The sequence below is a fragment of the Schistocerca gregaria genome, chromosome X (assembly GCF_023897955.1).
Source record: "Schistocerca gregaria isolate iqSchGreg1 chromosome X, iqSchGreg1.2, whole genome shotgun sequence".
NCBI classification, from domain to species: Eukaryota; Metazoa; Arthropoda; class Insecta; order Orthoptera; family Acrididae; genus Schistocerca; species Schistocerca gregaria.
Genome location: NC_064931.1, coordinates 873638110 through 873658986, shown reverse-complemented (window position 1 = coordinate 873658986; position 20877 = coordinate 873638110). Strand labels below are relative to the sequence as shown.

Sequence of the window (20877 nt, the reverse complement as noted above, 5' to 3'; positions counted from 1 at the left end):
CACACAGCGGTAGACCATTTTGTCATGGCTATTGCCACTGCCAGCCAGGATAGAGCATTCCACCACTGCCGTGCAACAATGGAGAGGGTTACATTAGACTTCTGATTAATTCTTAGTCCTGAAACTGCCCCTTCTCTGTGTAAGAGCAAGGTTTGGTACTTATATAAGGCTGATGGCACTATGTTGAGTCACTACGAAATTCAAAATAGGACACTGTGACACCTGAAAACCAAATCAAAGAAAACCCTCTTAGAATTTTTTAATTCAGTGTGATGTACTGGACAATTTTCTTGCTCATGAAGGAAGAATATTTTGGTTATTGGCATATCAAACTGTTGCCCTTGTCTGGAACTAATTTTCACATATTGTCTGTAAAAATAAGGCCTCTTGGGTTCTTCATAAAGTATAGCCTTGTGGCAATAGGTGTGGATCAAATACCAACTGAAACTGGCACCTGCCCTTGTTACTGAGGAGCATGGGAATAATTTTAGATTTATTAAGGCAGAAGAGAACAACTGTGTAGGAGTCTTCACAGAAGCATCTAAGCATGAGGACTCTCTTAGCTGCCCTGTGGTTTTCCTAGTTGTTTCTTCAATATCCATATGCCAAATGAATTAATAGTACTGTATTTGGTGCAGAATTACAAATAATCTTCAGGACACCAGATCAATGAGATGTGCTCTGTCTGTAAAACTCCCTGTATGCTGTAACTTCTCAAGTTGACTGTAGTGTGTCTAAGAGACAAAGTAATCAAGGACATCCCAGTAAGTTACAAATGCTACTCTCAGCCACCATCACCTGGCACAGAAGCACAATGTTCTGAAGACCCTAGCGTATTGTGCGAAAGCTGGCTCAGACACCATAAATATTCATCAAGAATTGATTGGTACAATCACTGCCAGGTGAGACAAACAAGCAAAATGCCTCCATAGAAGTTGCATTTTTGCCATATTTTGGCTCAGTGACAGGGAAAATTAGCCAGCCTCTGAAGAGAGAGAACATGATTTCAGTCTTCAAGCTCTGAGGAAAGAAATGACAGTTAATGACACCTGCGAAGGATGATAAAAGTCTCACAGTACATGATGTATGTGTGGTACCATGTGAGTATGACTACTATTACACTGAGCAAATTTAATGTGCATTGTAAAGCAACATTGGACAGAACATCAGACTAATAGATACTGACTTACATTCAGTGACGTGCCTCTCATTATGATGAGAACTGTTACTGGGATATCATAATAAAAGAAGTTATTGAAATTAAAATTTCAAGAAATAACCTAAGTAAAGACATGTAGTATCAGCAGGTAGAGGGTGCAGGAGGAGATAATTCTTTATCAGTGAGACTATAGTCTTCAAAGTACTGCCAAAACAATTTTTTGCAGTGATGTTAAAAGAAAGATGGAAGATTTCTGAATGTAACTTCCTGCTGACAACAAATATGATTGTATTTCAAAGAGAAACAGCAAATTCATAATACTTCACAGAGTAAATCATCCAGATATCTGAACTCAAGCAAAGGAAAGATACCAGCTGTGGTTAGGTGTTGATGTTCACCAATAGGTGGTTTTACTTGCACAATTAAAAGCATTGAAACAGGATGGAAGTGCCTTTAGCTGTGTATATTGTAGAAGTATATTATAGAACAACAGTGAGCAGTTATAAGTAAGAGAGAGGTAACTACAAAGTTGAATCTGTGAAGGCAGGCCAGGAGCTGTGCATATATATCTAAATTAGATGTAACACTGCCTTTGAAAAATGAAAGTTCCAGTTTCGAGCTACTGTTCAGCTCGTAGTTTTAATCTGTCACAAGTTTCACAACAGTGATGATGATGTTTGATTTGTGGGGTCCTCAACTGCGCAGTCATCAGCGCCCATACAAAGTCCCACTTTTTTTACACAGTCCAATTTTTTCCACAGTCCAATGTAGCCACTATTACGAATGACGATGATGATGAAACTATGAGGACAACATAAACACCCAGTCTCCAGGCAGAGAAGATCCCCAACCGGCCGGGAATCGAACCTGGGACCCGTGATCCAGAGGCAGCAATGCTAGCCACTAGACCACGAGCTGCAGACTTTCACAACAGTGCACACTATGTTGCTGAATGAAAGATTCCATCTGGAAACAACCTTTAGGTTATAGCTAAGCCATTTCACTGTAGTATCCTTTCTCACATGACTGCTGTGCTGCAGGGTATGCAGGAGACTTCTACAAAGTTTGGACGATAGGAGAGAGGTACTGCCAGAATTATAACTATGAGGGTAGACTGTGAGTCACACCTGGGTGAGTTGTGTCCATAAAAGGCGAAGTCATGGGTTCAAGTCCTGGTACAGCACACAGTTTTAATCTGCCAGGAATATGCTTAAAGTTTATGTAACTGTAATTGGTACAGAAATGAATGGAACTGACGATCTCTTGTATTTGTGATGAGTACTTGGCATTGCTACTTGGTGCCCCGATTGTGATTTGAGTGTTACATGAGTTTCCCAAATTATTTCTGATGAGTTGTACTGGTAGTTTTCCAACTTAAGCTTTTTATTGTGAATAATTTTCTATGATAACATGTGACAGTCTTACTGTGAGGGAATAAAATAACAGAACAACACAAAAGAATATATTTGAAATTGTTTATTTTGGAATCAAAACGAAAACTAATTAATTATTATAAACTATTGTCATTCAGTTTATGTCTAATTTCCATTGACCGTTTTAGCAAAAAATGAATAATGGGTCAGTGTCAGATACTGAAATGATTTTCACTCATCTTGTACAATGCAGATACAAATAGCATCTGGGAATATAGGCTCATAGAGAATATTTCCATGTGATTGTGATTTAACTAATATTTTTCTTCAATCTTTTATTTCAGACATCGTGCCCCAATCTAGAACTGCTGGATATTTCCTTTCTTCAGATGCATTCTACTGCACTGATAAACCTGGAAAAATTTCAGAGTGGATGCCAGAAACTGAAAGTTTTGAGAGTTACAAACAGCAATATAGCTTTAAGCCCAGTGCCACTTAACATACAAGTAAGGTTTATATCATTACAATACCTCTTAAAATACACTCCTGGAAATTGAAATAAGAACACCGTGAATTTATTGCCACAGGAAGGGGAAACTTTATTGACACATTCCTGGGGTCAGATACATCACATGATCACACTGACAGAACCACAGGCACATAGACACAGGCAACAGAGCATGCACAATGTCGGCACTAGTACAGTGTATATCCACGTTTCGCAGCAATGCAGGCTGCTATTCTCCCATGGAGACGATCGTAGAGATGCTGGATGTACTCCTGTGGAATGGCTTGCCATGCCATTTCCACCTGGCGCCTCAGTTGGACCAGCGTTCGTGCTGGACGTGCAGACCGCGTGAGACGACGCTTCATCCAGTCCCAAACATGCTCAGTGGGGGACAGATCCGGAGATCTTGCTGGCCAGGGTAGTTGACTTACACCTTCTAGAGCACGTTGGGTGGCACGGGATACATGCGGACGTGCATTGTCCTGTTGGAACAGCAAGTTCCCTTGCCGGTCTAGGAATGGTAGAACGATGGGTTCGATGACGGTTTGGATGTACCGTGCACTTATTCAGTGTCCCCTCGACGATCACCAGAGGTGTACGGCCAGTGTAGGAGATCGCTCCCCACACCATGATGCCGGGTGTTGGCCCTGTGTGCCTTGGTCGTATGCAGTCCTGATTGTGGCGCTCATCCATACGGCGCCAAACACGCATACGACCATCATTGGCATCAAGGCAGAAGCGACTCTCATCGCTGAAGACAACACGTCTCCATTCGTCCCTCCATTCACGCCTCTCGCGACACCACTGGAGGCGGGCTGCACGATGTTGGGGCGTGAGCGGAAGACGGCCTAACGGTGTGCGGGACCGTAGCCCAGCTTCATGGAGACTGTTGCGAATGGTCCTCGCCAATACCCCAGGAGCAACAGTGTCCCTAATTTGCTGGGAAGTGGCAGTGCGGTCCCCCTACGGCACTGCGTAGGATCCTACGGTCTTGGCGTGCATCCGTGCGTCGCTGCGGTCCGGTCCCAGGTCGACGGGCACGTGCACCTTCCGCCGACCACTGGCGACAACATCGATGTACTGTGGAGACCTCACGCCCCACGTGTTGAGCAATTTGGCGGTACGTCCACCCGGCCTCCCGCATGCCCACTATATGCCCTCGCTCAAAGTCCGTCAGCTGCACATACGGTTCACGTCCATGCTGTCACGGCATGCTACCAGTGTTAAAGACTGCGATGGAGCTCCGTATGCCACAGCAAATTGGCTTACACTGACGGCGGCGGTGCACAAATTCTGCGCAGCTAGCGCCATTCGACGGCCAACACCACGGTTCCTGGTGTGTTCGCTGTGCCGTGCGTGTGGTCATTGCTTGTACAGCCCTCTCGCAGTGTCCGGAGCAAGTATGGTGGGTCTGACACACTGGTGTCAATGTGTTGTTTTTTCCATTTCCAGGAGTGTATATTAAAATTGGTTTCATTCCCATTAGCAGTTACACTGCTGAACTACTCAGTTCCATTTGGTAACATATTTGCAATTCATATAACTTTCTATAAAAACACTATTCCTGTATGTCACCATTGCTCTGAAGTCTATCGTCCCAATTTTTTTTTTCTTCATTCTGCAGGTTTTGTTTTTATTTCCTTTCCAAGTTTTCCTTATTGCTGTTGTCATTTGCTGCCATTTTCATCTACTCATTTTTATTTATTTATTTTATTTATTTATTTAATTTTTTTTTACTGTTGTGATATTTCCTTTTGTATCAGTATCTCAATGTTTTTCTTATTCCATAGTTCATGTTCACTATTACTGAAAGTCATTCTCCCTGCACACTATTCCCAAGTACAGCAGGAAACGGAGAAAACAGTAGTGGTCCTCAAGTAGTCTCTGTCACACATTGTAAGATCATTCCTGAAGTGTTGCTGTAGATGTAAATAATTGTTCCATTATAGGAGAACTATTCATATTTTCCAGTATATTGTCATTTTAGTTATGCATGGTATAATTATTATTTACTGAGTCTTTTTTGCCCCATTACAACAGTTTCTTCTTATTTCACATATTCATTTGTGCATTAATGTCTCTTCATGTTTACTCATCAGCTATTCTTCATTATATTGCGCAGAGTTCTACAGTACATTACATACTTTTCCTTTACGCCATACTTCTCAATTGTTTTCAGTAATAATAGTAATAGTAATAATAATAATAATAATAATAATAATAATAATAATAATAATAATAATAATAATAATAATTTCCTATGGCTCAATGACGGTACAAGTCTTCTATTGGACACCATTTCGGTGACGTGTGTGTTTCTAGCCTACCCTAGTTGTCCAACTGGCGAAAGGGGACATACAGTTCAATGTGGAATCTGAACCACATCTTGTTTCTATCAAATTTGTACATCACTGCAAAGTGAATTCTGGTTTGACTTTCTCACTTTTCATAGCTGCAAATTGATTAATTCTACCTTGCGATTAAAATAAACTGGTAGGACATTAATATGGAACTAAAGCAACAGTACATCTGTCATAATTTCTCCCAGTACAAATGGTGAGCAGTCCCTCCTCGTTACTTAAACAGCCTAATGAAACTTTATGCATTCTGTATCTTAAACAGGAACCAAACTAAGTGTATGCTGAACCATGAAATCCATAAAAATATAACTTCTGTAAGAAAATGGTTTGATTGGTCTAGTGAAGTTCCTTCAGCAAGCTACAAAATACCTCAACTGGTGACAGTTTATCATTACAGAAATTTGGTACGTGCTCCGTAAATGGTGTAAATGTCACATGGTACAATACTTGTAGCTTTTGTATGTCTTTTTCCCACCCACCACCTTATATGAACACCATTCTTGAAAATTACAGTGATGTTTGTTTCTTGTCTTTTGAATGACAATCTGCAGTATTATTTGGGTTCAGATGTACAGGCAAAATTTAAAACAATCCAAATTTTCTTAGAGATTCAATGATTGTTAATATGCCGTTCTCCCCCCCCCCCCCCCCCCCCCCACCTTCTCTCTCTCTCTCTCTCTCTCTCTCTCTCTCTCTCTCTCTCTCTCTCTGGGCATAAATGTTTTGGTGTTGTGGGCAAGAAGGTCCCACCAGCACCAATTAAGTAACTAGAATAAATGAACTTTATTTACACTCATAAACTGAATAGAACAAAACAGTCATTCAGACTTGAAGCAGCAATATTTGGTTCTAATCCCCCAATAGTCACTGACATTGCACTGGGAAAGTTCTTAATAGGGTGACATCAGTGTGGCCATATTGATAGAGAGCAGTAGGGCATGAGGAGAGAGGTCCTGCGGAGATGGAAGTGCATGCTCGGTTGGAGGTAGCATGGCTGGGGTTGGGGGTGTGATAGGTGTCAGGTTCAGTGTGGAAAAATTCAGACGAGATGTGGAGTGAGGATTCTGATGTAGCTCGGAGCAAAGGCACAGGTGATTGGTACGGAGAACTCAGATAAGTTACAGAGTGAAGATTCAGACACAGCTTGGAGTGAATGACTGCAATGGGCCGAAGGGAACTCCAGTTGAGGGACTGGCAAGATAAGGTTGAAACTTGGTCTGGAGCAACTCTAAGTGCAAAACTGGTGCTGACTGGTTAGACAGCATTCTTTGTAGCCACGTGTCAGAAGAATATTGACACGGTTGTCGATGGGCATATGACCAGTGGAAAAAGAATGTGCCCGCGAAGGCAGCGAAGCTGGTGCCACATGTTACCATGGTGGTTGTGACGACAGTGTGGTATGCTTACGTTGTCATCTTACTGTTTTCTTGCATCTCCCATAATGGTGTCACTGGTGGCGGAAAAGCAGCAGCGTGCAGTACACACTTGTATTGTGTGTAGGTAGATCCCCGGCAGATACAATAAATGTTATATCAGTTAATGCCAGTATCACAGAATACTTTGTCAGTACTGTCCTCTATAAACCCACAATCTAACAAATGACTTATTGCTGAAAAATATAAGGCTGTACAGGACAGTGAGCCAAGTGAATCAGTTCTGGCACTATGCATACAGTGCATTATCACGAAACGAGCTGCCCTTCTTTGCACTTTTTCAATGTCCTCTGTCAATCCTACCTGGTAAGGATCCCACACCGCGCAGCAATATTCCAGCAGAGGACGGACAAGTGAAATGTAGGCTGTCTCTTAGTGAGTTTGTTGCATCTTCTAAGTGTTCTGCCAACAAAGCACAGTCTTTGTTTTGCCTTCCGCACAATATTATCTATGTGGTCTTTCCAATTTAAGTTGCTCATAATTGTAATTCCTAGGTATTTAGTCGATTTGACAGCCCTTAGATTTGTGTGATTTATCGTATACCCAAAATTAATCAGATTTCTTTTAGTACCCGTGTGGATGATCTCACACTTTTCTTTGTTTAGTGCTAATTGCCACTTTTCGCACCATACAGAAATTCTCTCTAGATCATTTTGTAATTGGAATTGATTGTCTGATGATTTTACTAGATGGTAAATTACAGCGTCATCTGCAAACAATCTAAGGGGGCTGCTCAGATTATCACCTAGATCATTTATGTAAATTGGGAACAGCAGAGGGCCTATCACACTACCTTGCAGAATGACAGATATCACTTTCTGTTGTACTTGATGGTTTGTTGTTTATCACTATGAACTGTGACCTTTCTGAGAGGAAGTCATGAATTCAGTCACACAACTGAGATGATAGTCCATATGCACACAATTTGATTAATAGTCGCTTGTGAGGAATGGTATCAAAAGCCTTCTGGAAATCTAGGAATAGGGAATCAATCTGAGGTCCCTTGTCAACAGCACTCATTTCTTCGTGGGAATAAAGAGCTAGCTGTGTTGCACACGAATGATATTTTCAGAATCCATGTTGGTTATGAATCAGTAAGTTATTTTCTTCAAGGTGATTCATAATGTTCAAGTACAGTATATGCTCCAAAATCCTACTGCTAATTGAGGTCAGTGCTATGAGTCTGTAATTCAATGGGTTACTCCTATTTCCTTTCTTGAATATTGGTGTGACCTGTGCTACTTTCCAATCTTTAGGCATAGACCCTTCGCCAAGTGAGCGGTTGTGTAGGATTGCTAAGAAAGCCGCTATTGTGTCTGCATACTCTGAAAGGAACCTGATTGGTATACCATCTTGACCGGAAGACATGCCTTTCTTAAGTGATTTTAGTGGGATCACAATACCTAAGATATCTACTTTTATGTCACCCATGCTAACAGCTGTTCTGGTTTTGAATTCTGGAATATTTACCTCTCTTCTTTCATGAAGGAATTACAGAAAAGTGTATTTAGTAACTCTGCTTTAGTGGCACCATCATTGGTAACACTTCCATCGCTATCGCGCAGTTATGGTATTGACTGTTTTTTGCCACTGGTGTACTTTACATACAACCAGACTCTCTTTGGGTTTTCTACCATGTTTTGAGACAATATTTCATTGTGGAAACTATTAAAAGCATCTTGCATTGATGTCTGCACTAAATTTTGAGCTTCCGTAAAACTAGCCAGTCCTGGGAATTTTGCGTTCTTCAGAATTTGGCATGCTTTTTTGTTGCTTATGCAACAGTGTTCTGACATGTTTTGTGTACCATGGTGGATCAGTCCCGTCTCTTATTAACTTACGCGGTATGAATCTATCTATTGCTGTCGATACAGTATCTTTGAATTTGGGCCATATCAGGTCTACACTTACATAATTAGCTTGGAAGGAATGGAAACTCTCTCTTAGGAAGGCATCAAGCGAATTTTTATCAGCAGTTTTAAATATTTTGCATTTATTTTTAGTGGTTTTGGTTGATATGGTTTTGAGCCTTGCTACAATGACCTTGTGTTCACTAATCCCTGTATCCATCATGACGCTCTCTATTATATCAGGATTATTTGTGGCTAAGAGGTCAAGTGTGTTTTCACAACCATTTACAATTCATGTGGGCTCATGAACTAATTGTTCAAAGTAATTCTCAGAGAAAGTTTTTAGTACAATTTCGGAAGATGTTTTCTGTCTACCGCCAGCTTTGAACATGAATTTTCGTCAACTAATCGAGGGTAGATTGAAGTCTCCATTAATTATAACTGTATGAGTGGTGTACTTATTTGTAATGAGATTCAAGTTTTCTTTGAAACATTCAGCTATTATATCATCTGAGTCGGGGGGTCGGTCGAAGGAGCCAATTATTATTTTGGTATGGCTGTTGAGTTTAACCTCTACCCATAGCAATTCGCAGGAACTATCTATTTTAACTTCACTACAAGATAAACTACTACCAACAGACACAAACACACCACCACCTACTTTATTTAATCTATCCTTTCTGAACACAGTTTGCACCTCTGTAAAAATTTCAGCAGAATTTATCCCCAGATTTAGCCAGCTTTCTGTTCCTATAACGATTTCAGCTTCAGTGCTTTCTATCAGCGCTTGAAGCTCTGGTACTTTTCCAACACAGCTACTACAAATTTACAGCTACAATACTGACTGTGTCTTGGTCGATTCTTGACTTTTCTTTGCCCTGCACCCTTTGAGACTGGAGCACTTTTTTATGTTTCCCAAGACTGTCTAACCTAAAAAACCGCCCAATCCACACCAGACAGCCCCTGATACCCATGTAGCTGCCTCCTGTGTGTAGTGGGCATCTGACCTATTTATCAGGACCTGAAACCCCACCACCCTATGGCACAAGTCAAGGAATCTGCAGCCTACACAGTTTCAGAACCATCTGAGCCTCTAATTCAGACCCTCCACTTGGCTCTGTACCAAAGGTCCGCTATCAGTCCTGTCGATGATGCTGCAGATGGTGAGCTCTGCCTTCATCTTGCTAGCAAGACTGGCAGTCTTCACCAACTCAGATAGCCACCAGAAACCAGAGAGAATCTCTTCCAATCCATAGCGACACACATCATTAGTGCTGACATGAGCCATCACTTACAGTTGGCTGCACCCTGTACCCTTCATGACATCCACAAGGACCCTTTCCACATCTTGGATGTCTCCCTCCGGTATGCACATGGAGTGCACATTGGCTTTCTTCCTGTCCTGAGCTGTCATATCCCTAAGGGGCTTCATCACCCACCTAACATCGGAGCTCCCAATGACAAGCAATCCCACCCTCCGTGCTTGTCCGGACCACTCAGGGAGATCGGCCACTCCCGCAACAGGCGAGGTCTCCCTTGCTGGCTCAGAAGTACTTTCAGCAGTGGACAGCACCTCAAACCTGTTACAGAGGCATAAGGGTACAGTCTTGTGACCAGCACCAACTTTCGCCTTCCGCCCAGGGATTCGCGACCCAGCCATAGTTCGCCAATCATTGTCAGGCAAGTGTCGACCAACAGGGATGTCCGAATCCAAGGGCACAGTGGCATCAGAGATCCCAGGCGATGCTACAGGTTCCAGAGGCGCCAAAATGCTCGCCTCAGGTATCCCAATGTCACCGCGGCCGAGGGCAACAGCCTGGAGCCTGTCGATCACGGCCAACACAGCTTCCAGCTGTTTACAGACAGTGGCCAATTCCCCCTGAATCCATACACAACAGGCGCAGTCCCTATCCATCCCTAACAATTTTTTTCCCCTTTCTTTTATCTCACGAGCCGTTCAAAACAAACAGATGACTGATGACTATGGCAATTTACACTATACAGGTACTAAAACGTGATGCTACAACTCTCAAATACTACAATACACCTAAAATTTGTGAATTAATCTATACAAGTTCCCAAAAACATGCAAAGAAATTAAGAATTAAACTATGAACTATTCAGGTACTAAAATGCGATGCTACAACTCTCAAATACTATAATACACTGGAAATTTGTGAATTAAACTATGCAAGTACCCAAAAACACTCAAAGAAATTAAGAATTAAACTATGAAACAAATAAGTGAGCTAAGAGTATGACTTGCTGCTGGCTGCTGCTTATCCAACGGTGGCAGGGAGCTCTGTCTGAAACCAGAATAGTGAAAGATCTTTCTGAATTCATTCAGCCATTGCCTTCCATGGTGAGAAGTGAGGATGGAGGCCTGTGGCATAAGACCTAAAATCTTCAGTTACATGATCAGAAAACACAACCACTGGGATCAGAATGTACAGCTATGGAACCTGCATTCTCAGTGTTCTGTGTAATGCCAATTGTTCCTGTGTTTGCCATAGTAGAGACAATAGATTATAACCTTCTTCTTCTTCTTCTTCTTCTTCTTCTTCTTCTTGTCATTGTATCTGCGACTGGAGACCTCATCCTTACTTCTCCTTTTATACTATGGTTTGACAACACTCTTGTTTAGAACAATTGTTTACATGTTTCCTGTAATTCTGCAATTAATCCGGTAGGCAAGAGGTTTAGAAATTTCTCTAGTAATTGCACTTAATGTGCCATTCCATCCAGATTAATATTTTTTCTTTAGTATGTGTATTACTTTGCATACTTCTGCTCATTCACCTCCTCAAATTCAAACTTGGTATACTGAATAAGGGCACATGGGGTCTCTCTACTTGTGCATCTGTATATGGATTTGTTGGTTTATAGTAGAAGTCAAACAGTTATTAAAAATACTACATGTAGTGTTCAGGATTTTCACAATGTTACCTTCATGTCTAACACTGAATGGTTCCACATTCATCTTCTTGGGACCTTTGCAATATTTGTCAGTTAGCTCTCAGGATGCCTAAGTTGTGTTACCAGACTGCCCTATTGCTTTTTTGTTAGTCTGCTTCCTGAGGTTAGAGATTATGGATTGTACATCGTGTCTCAAAAGAAAGTTTATGTTTGATATGTCAGAATAAAATAGAATTTGAAGTCTGTTGACAGAATATGTATTTAGTAGAGAAAAATAGTTTAGAAATGTACTTCTTAAAAATAAGGTCATTTAAATGCAATCCAGCATGCCTATGGCACTCATTTAAACTATGAACAAAATTTTCCATGACCTCTCTGCATGTAATCACAGGGATGGCTGCCACTTTGCTACAGATATTTTCTTTCAGTTGCTCCAGAGAAGTTGGATTATTGACATACACTGTATTCATAGTGCTCAAATCTGGACTACAAGGTGGCCCATTTATGTCGCCCCTACTGGAGATCATTGTGCCAGCAAAAATTTTATGAACTCTCAGTAAAGATGCATTGGACATGTGTACTGTGGCTCAGTCTTGCTGAAACCATGTTCTTTGGTTATTACCAGGAAAGTTTTGCGATTCAGGTACCAAAACATCATTTAACATCGTCAAATTACATTCCGTATCCACTGTAACTGCATGACTGCTCTTGACCTTGACAAGTACGGATCAGTTATTCCTCGATCCGAAATCACAGCCCATGCAGTAACTTTTGGCAAATGAAGGGGTTCTCATGCTTCTATTTAGGATTTGTTGCATTCCAGTAGCGGAAATTTTTGTTATTGATGTGATCGTTCAAGTGAAAATGAGCCTTGTCAGAAAACAAGATGTTGTTAATGGAGGGCACACATCATCAATGAATTGCAGACTATGTCTGGCATCCTGAGGCTTTAATTCTTGCACCAACTGGACTTTGTAATGGTGCAGCAATGATCTGTGCACATTCAAAGAACTTCCACACTTATGAATAGAGAGGTTAGGATAATCACGAACACACTAATTTACACTCTCCATGGATTCACTCATTCTTGATAACCTTGGTCACCTGGACTTCTGTTTGACCGTTGTTGAACCAGCCTCCACAAACCTTTTGGTCCATTTCCGGATAAGGGGAACACTTCGAGCATCATTTACATTATGCAGTCCACACTGTAAAATTTTCTCCATCCTAGAGTCACTGAATCACCATTTTTGTAAAACTTTTCACCTAGAATGCGCGGTTCACTCCCAAGAAGTGCTTCATGTTGACTGAATTCCAAAATGCCTAGCAAGCATTCAACGCATCCCCCCCCCCCCCCCCCCCCCTCCCGGCTCCTCGGATTTATTGCACCTGTGCAGAGAGGTTGTCAAGTATAAACTTTCTTTTGAGACTCCCTGTATTTTTGTTAAAAATCAGTGGCATAGTAGTTTTGTAAAGCAGGCTTTTGTTATGTATACTCTTTGTGAGTCTATAATCACACTTGATGGAAGTTTCAATCTAGAATTACTTCCATTTTGGTAATTTTTCATTACCTTCTGGATTTTTTTAACAAGGCAGCAATGCTGTATGTCAAGAGGGTTGTGTAGAACTCATTCCATTTGTCACTAGACCCTTTCATTTGTTACATAGAACCCCATTATTATTCCGTTACTTTGTATTTAAAGGTGTTAATGTTTCATCTATTAGAATTTGTTTCTGCAGGAGAGTGGTCAAAATAATGAAAAATCTAAGCTACTGTAATTTGTGTTATCTATGACATTTTTGTTGATTACAGCATACTCTATTCTGATGGAGCATGTGTCCAGTACTCTAGTGTCTGAACTTACTGTATTTAAAATATTACATGAACTTAATAAATGAGTAAATTTCGTGTGTGTTGTATTATTTGAATTTGCCTCTTTACCAGTAAGTCTGGCTATTAAGCACATGACATCTTCATTTAGTGTGCAACATACCCCAATCACTTTATGCTTAATCTTTGTTGTGGTGTTCCAGAAGTGAAATTTTTTAAACTGCTATACGTTTATTAACATATTTTGCCATACTACCACGTTGCCTGCAATTACTATTTATTAGAAGTAGTCTTCTAATCTGTAATACATTATTCCACCAGATTTTCGTGCATGTTCAATTATTATTAACACATTTGAAAAGTGTTCATCTATGAATTTGACAATAAGTTGAGATTTTATTTTTGAGATATTGTATTTTCTTTTCCTGGTATGTAAGTACTGTTTCTTCTATTGTGACTTACAATATGATTTTTGGCATGTCGCAAACTGTATTGATACACTTCTTTCAGCATTTTATTATTAACTGTAAATTGTATGAGGAATAGTGGAAGCAAAAAAGGTAATCCACTCACCATATAGCTGAGACATTGAGTAGTCAATAGTAACATAAGACTGAAAACATTTCTCAGCTTTTGGACAATTTCCTTTTCCAAAGCTAACAAAAAAAAGCCCTCAGAAAACACACACACACACACACACACACACACACACACACACAGCTACATTTTTACGTGTTTAGTATCTGACAGTGATTTGGATTCTCTGCTCAGTCCAAGTACCAGTATGGAGGAAATGTCAGAGATACTAGAGTTTCAAATCATAGCCACAGCTTTCTCTTTCATTGTGCCACCACAGCTGTGCGCATGTCATGTGAGCCCATCCATTGATGCAAGTGTGCCTGTAAACACCATGGCTCCACACTCGTCTGGCATTTCTCTCTATTCTGTGAAGCCTTCGGTATGTCCCATTGATAGTAGAATGACTGACCTTGCTTGTTTTTACATTTTTTTATTTGGTTTGCTCCCTTGGCTGTTTGTGTTTGCTTATGACAACTTTCACTACACTCTGGACTTTTCTTCTGTCTAGCCATTCTTTTTGTGTACTCGGAACTCTGCCGTTGTCAACCACAGGAACCACCTGGAAGATTCATTGGTGTTTGTTTCACCACAGGTAGGAGTGATCGTAAACTGTATTGTACCTGTGCTGATTTGTATAGGAAAGTGACAATGAAGACTTTCTCACTGTGTAATTGTTCAGTGTGAAGCATGGATCATGAGTTTATAAAGTTGTGGCAGCAGTTATAACAACAGCACGAAAGTATTGAGAACTGCAACAGCAAACAGCACATGTTGTTGTTACAGATACTGCAAAACCAACAACAGTCTGCAGCTGCAGCATCATTGCCTCCCCCTCAGGTATTTTCTTGGTTTGTTGAGCAATGTGCGTTGTGTGTTGGTTGGGGGGGCCATTATTTTTCTAAGATAGACTTCACTGACAATTTGTCAATTATTTAGATAACTTGCTAATTGCTGGGTACACATGGGAGAATCACCTGCAAAATATACATATGTTCTTTGGACGGCTTCAAGTCCCTCAGCTGCATTGACGCCTTAGCAAATATGGTTTCTGTGAGCCAAGTATAAAGTGCCTAGGATGTATATTAAGTAAAAAAAGGGCTCACACCTGGACAGGATTGCAATCAATAACTTACCAGCACCTAAGAACGCCATAGAACTACAGTTGTTCCTGGACAAAGTTAATTATTATGCAAAATTCATTCCTAAAGTGGCCCACCTTTCCTACGTGCTTAATAAATTGCTTAACAAAGAGTTAAATTTGCATGGTCAGAGGCTTGCCAGAAAGCTTTCTTACCTTAGACCAGTCCCTTGTTTATAAACTTTCAACTTGGGGAAATGCTTAACACTTGCCACTGGTGAATCAGAGTGTGGCATTGGTGGAGTGCTGTCACACAAATATGCCAATGGCATAGAACAGCCCCTTGAATTTGTGTCTAAAACATTAAATGCAGCACAGGGAAACTACTCACAAATGGAGAAAGAATATATAGCATGAAGAAGTTTGACATATATCTCTGTGGTACTAAAGTTCACCTGGTGTCAAGTCACAAACTTCTCATTCCTCTATTTGTCCCACACTCGAAACTTCTTGATAAAATGGCACATGGGCTGCAATAGTGGACATTGTTTCTTAGCATCTATAACTTCAAGACTCATCATCGGTCCACCACACAGCACTTTTATGTTTTTCAATTTGGACCACTCACTGAGCTGTTTATGTGTGTTTACAATGGCTTTCCCTATGTTCTGGACATTGCTTCTGGATAGCTGTCCACTTTGGAACTCTGCCATCATCAACCATAGGAACTGCATATCTGTTCCACCAGTCTTTGCATCACTGCTTGTGAGAATGAGTGTATAGACTGTGTTCTACCTATGCTGAGTAGGGTAAAAAAACTGTTCATGTGTGTAAGATTATGTCCATCCAGCACTTTCCATGTCATTGTAAAGTAAATTTTATTCAACTACTTCAGGATACATGTTAAGTCTTAATTTCTGTGATAGAAAGTACAGAACACAACTGAAACTGTTTCAGGTTTTATCTCCTGGCTTCCCTGACCTTGAGGAATTAAATATTGCAGCATTTACTCTTTTTGATGAATCATGCTCAAAACCCATAGTTGATGACAACTCCATAGAAAGGATTTTAAAAACCTCAACTAAACTTAAGCTATTAGATGTTCGTGGCCAGAATAGTGTGTCAGATGCAGGTTTAGTAAGAATACCTGCATGGAATGTTGAACGATTATTTCTTGCAGGTAAGTATCAATTGAAATTTACAATCTTAGTTAGTATGTGTGATAAAAGTAGTGGGAATTATTGTTTTTTGGAAATAAGTTAATTTGTTCATCTATATCAATGTCATTCCCTTCAAAATTGTCCCCATTAGATACTATACACTTATGCTAGTGCTTTCTCCAATCCCCGAAACACCTCTGGAACTCGATCCTTAGGATAACTTTTAGCTCTTCCAGTATTCCCCTTATATGAATATAAGCATGTTCACATTGTAGCTTGTTACTTTTTGTAGCTCTGAATGTCTGCACCTAAAATCAAATTCTGTTTGGACTATGCTGGTGCAAATATAATGGACTTCATCACCAATGCAGTCCTGCTTATGCTGGCATCAAAAAGTTTCAACAGGTATTCAACTTCATATAAATGAATACGAAGCATTTCTTCTGGAACCAGTCTCATACATTATTTCCCAGTGTACAACGTTTTGAACATTACGGAATAGGCAACCTAGCTTTTCCACTCATAATGAGTTCATACATAAGAATGACATTAATTAATGTTTCACTCAAGTTCTTCTGTCTTCCCTGACATTACAGCACATCATTACAATGTATCCTTCTACTCATTGGTGCACCATGCTCCTCCAACATATGATGCTGACTGAAGGGGAATACACAAAGCCCATACAGGTACCGCAACTCGTGGCAATACAGTGATCATCATTGTACCTTGATACCATGTGGGATCCATGTGTACACGTCACATTCAACACAGATAACAAAAACCTCCAAAAAGATTCCTGTTTTGTAACCACTAAACTATTATATGGTTTAATGATCCCAATCATCATTCTCTGGCTAGGTACATGTAGGGTAAGTCACCACTCTACTGGAGTAAAATGTAACACCAATAATGTGATAGCCACACACCAAAGAAAGAAAACTTACTATCTTTCAGAGTTATCCTCTGATGAACTAGAGTACAATTCACACACAAACACACACATATACACATATGCCTGTGCCTGTACATGGAGCTGACTGGGCTTAAAGTGCCAATGCTATTTTTTCAGCAGGCAGACTGGTTGTGGTGGGATTAGTGTTAATGTGGGATGGGTGGAGGGAAATAGAAATGGGAGACAGGGAGAGACTGTTGGGTGGAGGGTGCAGGGACACTAGGTTACAAGAATTTGAGGCTAGGATGATTACAGGAGCAGAGGATGTGTTGTAAAGAAGACTCGCATCTGCGTAGTTTAGAGAAACTGCTGGTGGAGGAAAGGATCCAGATGGCTTGGGTTGTGAAGCAGCCTTTGAAATTGAGCATTCGTGCTCAGCTGCATGTTGTGCCACCAGGTGGTCAACTTTGTTCTTGAGGTTGCTGTTCATCCTGGTGGACAGCCAGTTTGTAGTCATACCAACATAAAAATCTTTACAGTGTTTGTAGCAATGTTGGTTTATGATATAGCTGCCTTCACAGGTGGCCCAGTCTCTGGTGGGGTAGAATAAGCCTTTGACAGGACTGGAGTAGGAGGTGCTGGTTGGGTGGACTGGGCAGGCGATGTACTTTGGGATATGATCCCTTCGGCTAGGGAGTTGGATTGGGAATGGCATAGGGATATTGCATATGTTGGGTGCACAATAGAACACCTCTTTAGGAGGGTTGGATATCTCTCATTTCAGGGCAGGGTGGGAGATAATCAGAGCCCTGGTGAAGGATATAGTTCAGTTGTTCCAGTCTGGGGTAATATTGGATAATGAGAGGCTACTCCTTTGTAGCTGATTCTTGGGTGTGGTAGTAGATCTTTTTTTTATTATTATTTATCTTTTTGGGTGGGTGGGGGGGGGGGGGGGAGGGTGGAATTTCCTGTCTGTCTGTGAAAGCCTTTTTAAGGCCTTCAGCATACTGTGCAAGGGATTTCTCGTCACAGTGGATAGGTCGTTCATGGATGTCTGGGCCATATTGGGGGATTTTTTGGTTTGGAAGGGATGGCAGCTATTGGAATACAGGTACTGTTGGGGGTTAGTGGGTTTAATGTGGACAGAGGTGTGGATGGAGACATCAGAGATGTCAAAGTCAACATCCAGGAAGATGACACATTGGTTAGAGGATGACCAGGTGAAGCAGATGGGAGAAGAGGTGTTGTGGTTGAAGAAATGTGGGTAGGGTGTCTTGGCCCTGAGTCCAGATCATGAAAATATCATCAGTGAACCAGAAACAGACCAGAGGTTGGGAGCATTGAGAGGCTAGGAAGGTTGCTTCTAAATGACCCAAAAACAGGTTTGCATAGGTGGGTGCCATGTGAGTGCCCATAGTTGTGCCGTGGATTTGTTCATAAACCTTACCTTCAAAGGGAAAGTAGTTGTGGGCTAAAATATAGTTGGTAGATCAAATAGGCAAAATAACAGAGCCCAGTAGAAATCCTTGGATAGTATAGGAGATACTGAATGTGATTGGTGAAAGGAGAAAATATGAAAATGCAGCAAATGAAGCAGGCAAAAGGAAATATGGGCATCTAAAACATAAGATTGGCAGGAAGTGACAATTGACGAAGCAGGAACATCTAGACAGAAATACAAGGCTGTAAAAACAAGCATGATAAGGTGAAAGAAGATAAATCCTATAGGAAAATTAGAGAGACCTTTCAATAAAGGAGTTGTAGCAGTTGAATATCGAGCTCAGATGGCAAGCTAATACTAAGTGAGGAAGGAAAAGCTAAAAGGTGGAAGGAATATATATGAGGACTGGACAAGGGAAATGAGCTTGAAGGCGATGTTATAGAAGGGGGTGAGGAAGTAGATGAATATGACTTGGGAAATATGATATTGTGAGAAGAATTTGACAGAGCATTGAAGGACAGAATTCAAAATAAGGCCTCTGGAGTAGATGACACTTCCTTAGAGTTACAGAGATCCTTGGCAGAGCCATCCGTCCATTGTGGTGTCATATATACAGCCAGTGACAGTTTGGTACTGATATGGTACTTCTCCAATTTTGCAGAGAACCATACCTTTAGATAGGCTATTACTATTAAGAAGTCACTACTGCCATCTCGCTCCTGTGGAGGACTCAGTGTACTATTCATGTCTTCATCTACACCGTGAGAGATCCAGCCACGAAAAAAGAATTCCACCTGCTGTGAGAGATAGAGAGATGGGCAAAATACCCTCAGACTTCAAGAAGAAAGAAATACTTTGTATTAAAAAGAAAGCAGGTGATGTCAGGTCTGAATAATATCGAAAGCCATGACAAAAAAATTTATACAAATTATTTACAAAAGAATGGAAAGACTCTTAGTAGCTAACCTTGAAGATTTATGTTGTGGTCCAATAGGCCAGAGACATTAACTATGCCTCTCCAGCATTGGAACTTGCTCCATCTAAATATTCAGTTCCCTATGGAAGTGGAAAAAGGTGGCATCTTACCACTCCTGAGTGTCTTAGAAGAAAAAATGGTACAATGTGTCTACTGCAAACCCACTCACATAGAGTCATATTTGCAGGCCAAAAGCAGTCACCACCCTGCTTAATGAAGTAGTGTCTTATGTTCTGGTACATAGAGCCCATATGGTCTCAGATACCGACAGTGAGCTACAACACTAAGAATGGTGTTCCAATAGCACTGTTATTCTGATAGGCAGGTATGCAATATGCTGTGAACAAAGCAAGTTCAGTGTAGGGATGTAGATGGAGATGCAGAGGCACACATTGCAATTGCCTTCTTGAGATATTTTGGTGGCATGCCTTCAAGAATGAAAAAATCCTCAAGAGATGTGACATCAAGTGTGTTTTTCATCCATCAGCAAAACGAAGGATTTTTTTGTGTTCAGTCAAAGACAATCTTGGGCCTTAGAAAACGTAGAGGATATAAGATCCCGTGCCATTGTGGGAAATCTTACATTTGGCAAACATGTCGAAACATGCAAGAAAGTTATGTTGAATGCTATTTTCATACATGCCTGAGCCAACTTAATAAATTAGTGGTAGCAGATAATTGCCAAAATGTGAGGCATCACATGTTTTGTGAAAATCTGAAGTTTTATCCTCAGCATCATCATTCTAGGACTGTGTTTTTAAGGAACCATACTTATCTATATGGTGAACAAACTTATCAACAGTTATGCAGTTTTTCAGTTAAGCACTGCCTGCAATGCAGTATTGGCTACCATTAAATTTATACAGGAGAAACAAGAATCTCCAACTCATGACTGGACACAGTTTACTGTAGAGGTTTAATTCATCTTTTAATTACGGGATCATCTGGGGACACAGTCATTGCCCACTGCACATGCACGGAATGCCTCTCTTTGGTTCCATATGGGACAGTATCAGTGCCACTTTCACCCAACCCTGAGCACACCCCCATGCATACATATTTCATGCTACTGGCCAGAATAATTTCGCCACTGCTGAGTGATTACCATCCTTCACATTTTACAGCAGTGACAGCAACCACCACCACCTGAAAATGTTGAACAGTTGTTTCAATGAAATTTGTGGGACTTGCCCAGTATTATTAGATTTGTACAGTCTGTAGCACAGTTTTAATTTATTTGAATGGCCAGCTACTCTGCTCATTAAAAGTCAGCCTCTATTGGTGACATGTCAGGAGGGTAGCAGGTTGCATATTTAGG

General features: G+C 40.8%; 1 protein-coding gene across 4 annotated transcripts in view; it reads left to right on the top strand.

Annotated features, from left to right (window-relative positions):
* LOC126298564 (F-box/LRR-repeat protein 6) overlaps positions 1 to 20877 on the top strand; it is a 220137-nt gene that overhangs the window by 112260 nt on the left and 87000 nt on the right. For 2 of the 4 annotated variants that reach the window (XM_049989926.1, XM_049989925.1), the window contains exons 6-7: positions 2877 to 3038; positions 16045 to 16267. In XM_049989926.1, the coding sequence (XP_049845883.1) occupies positions 2877 to 3038; positions 16045 to 16267 (385 nt within the window). The remainder of the gene's footprint in view (positions 1 to 2876; positions 3039 to 16044; positions 16268 to 20877) is intronic. The other 2 variants (XM_049989928.1, XM_049989927.1) reach the window with 1 other exon arrangement.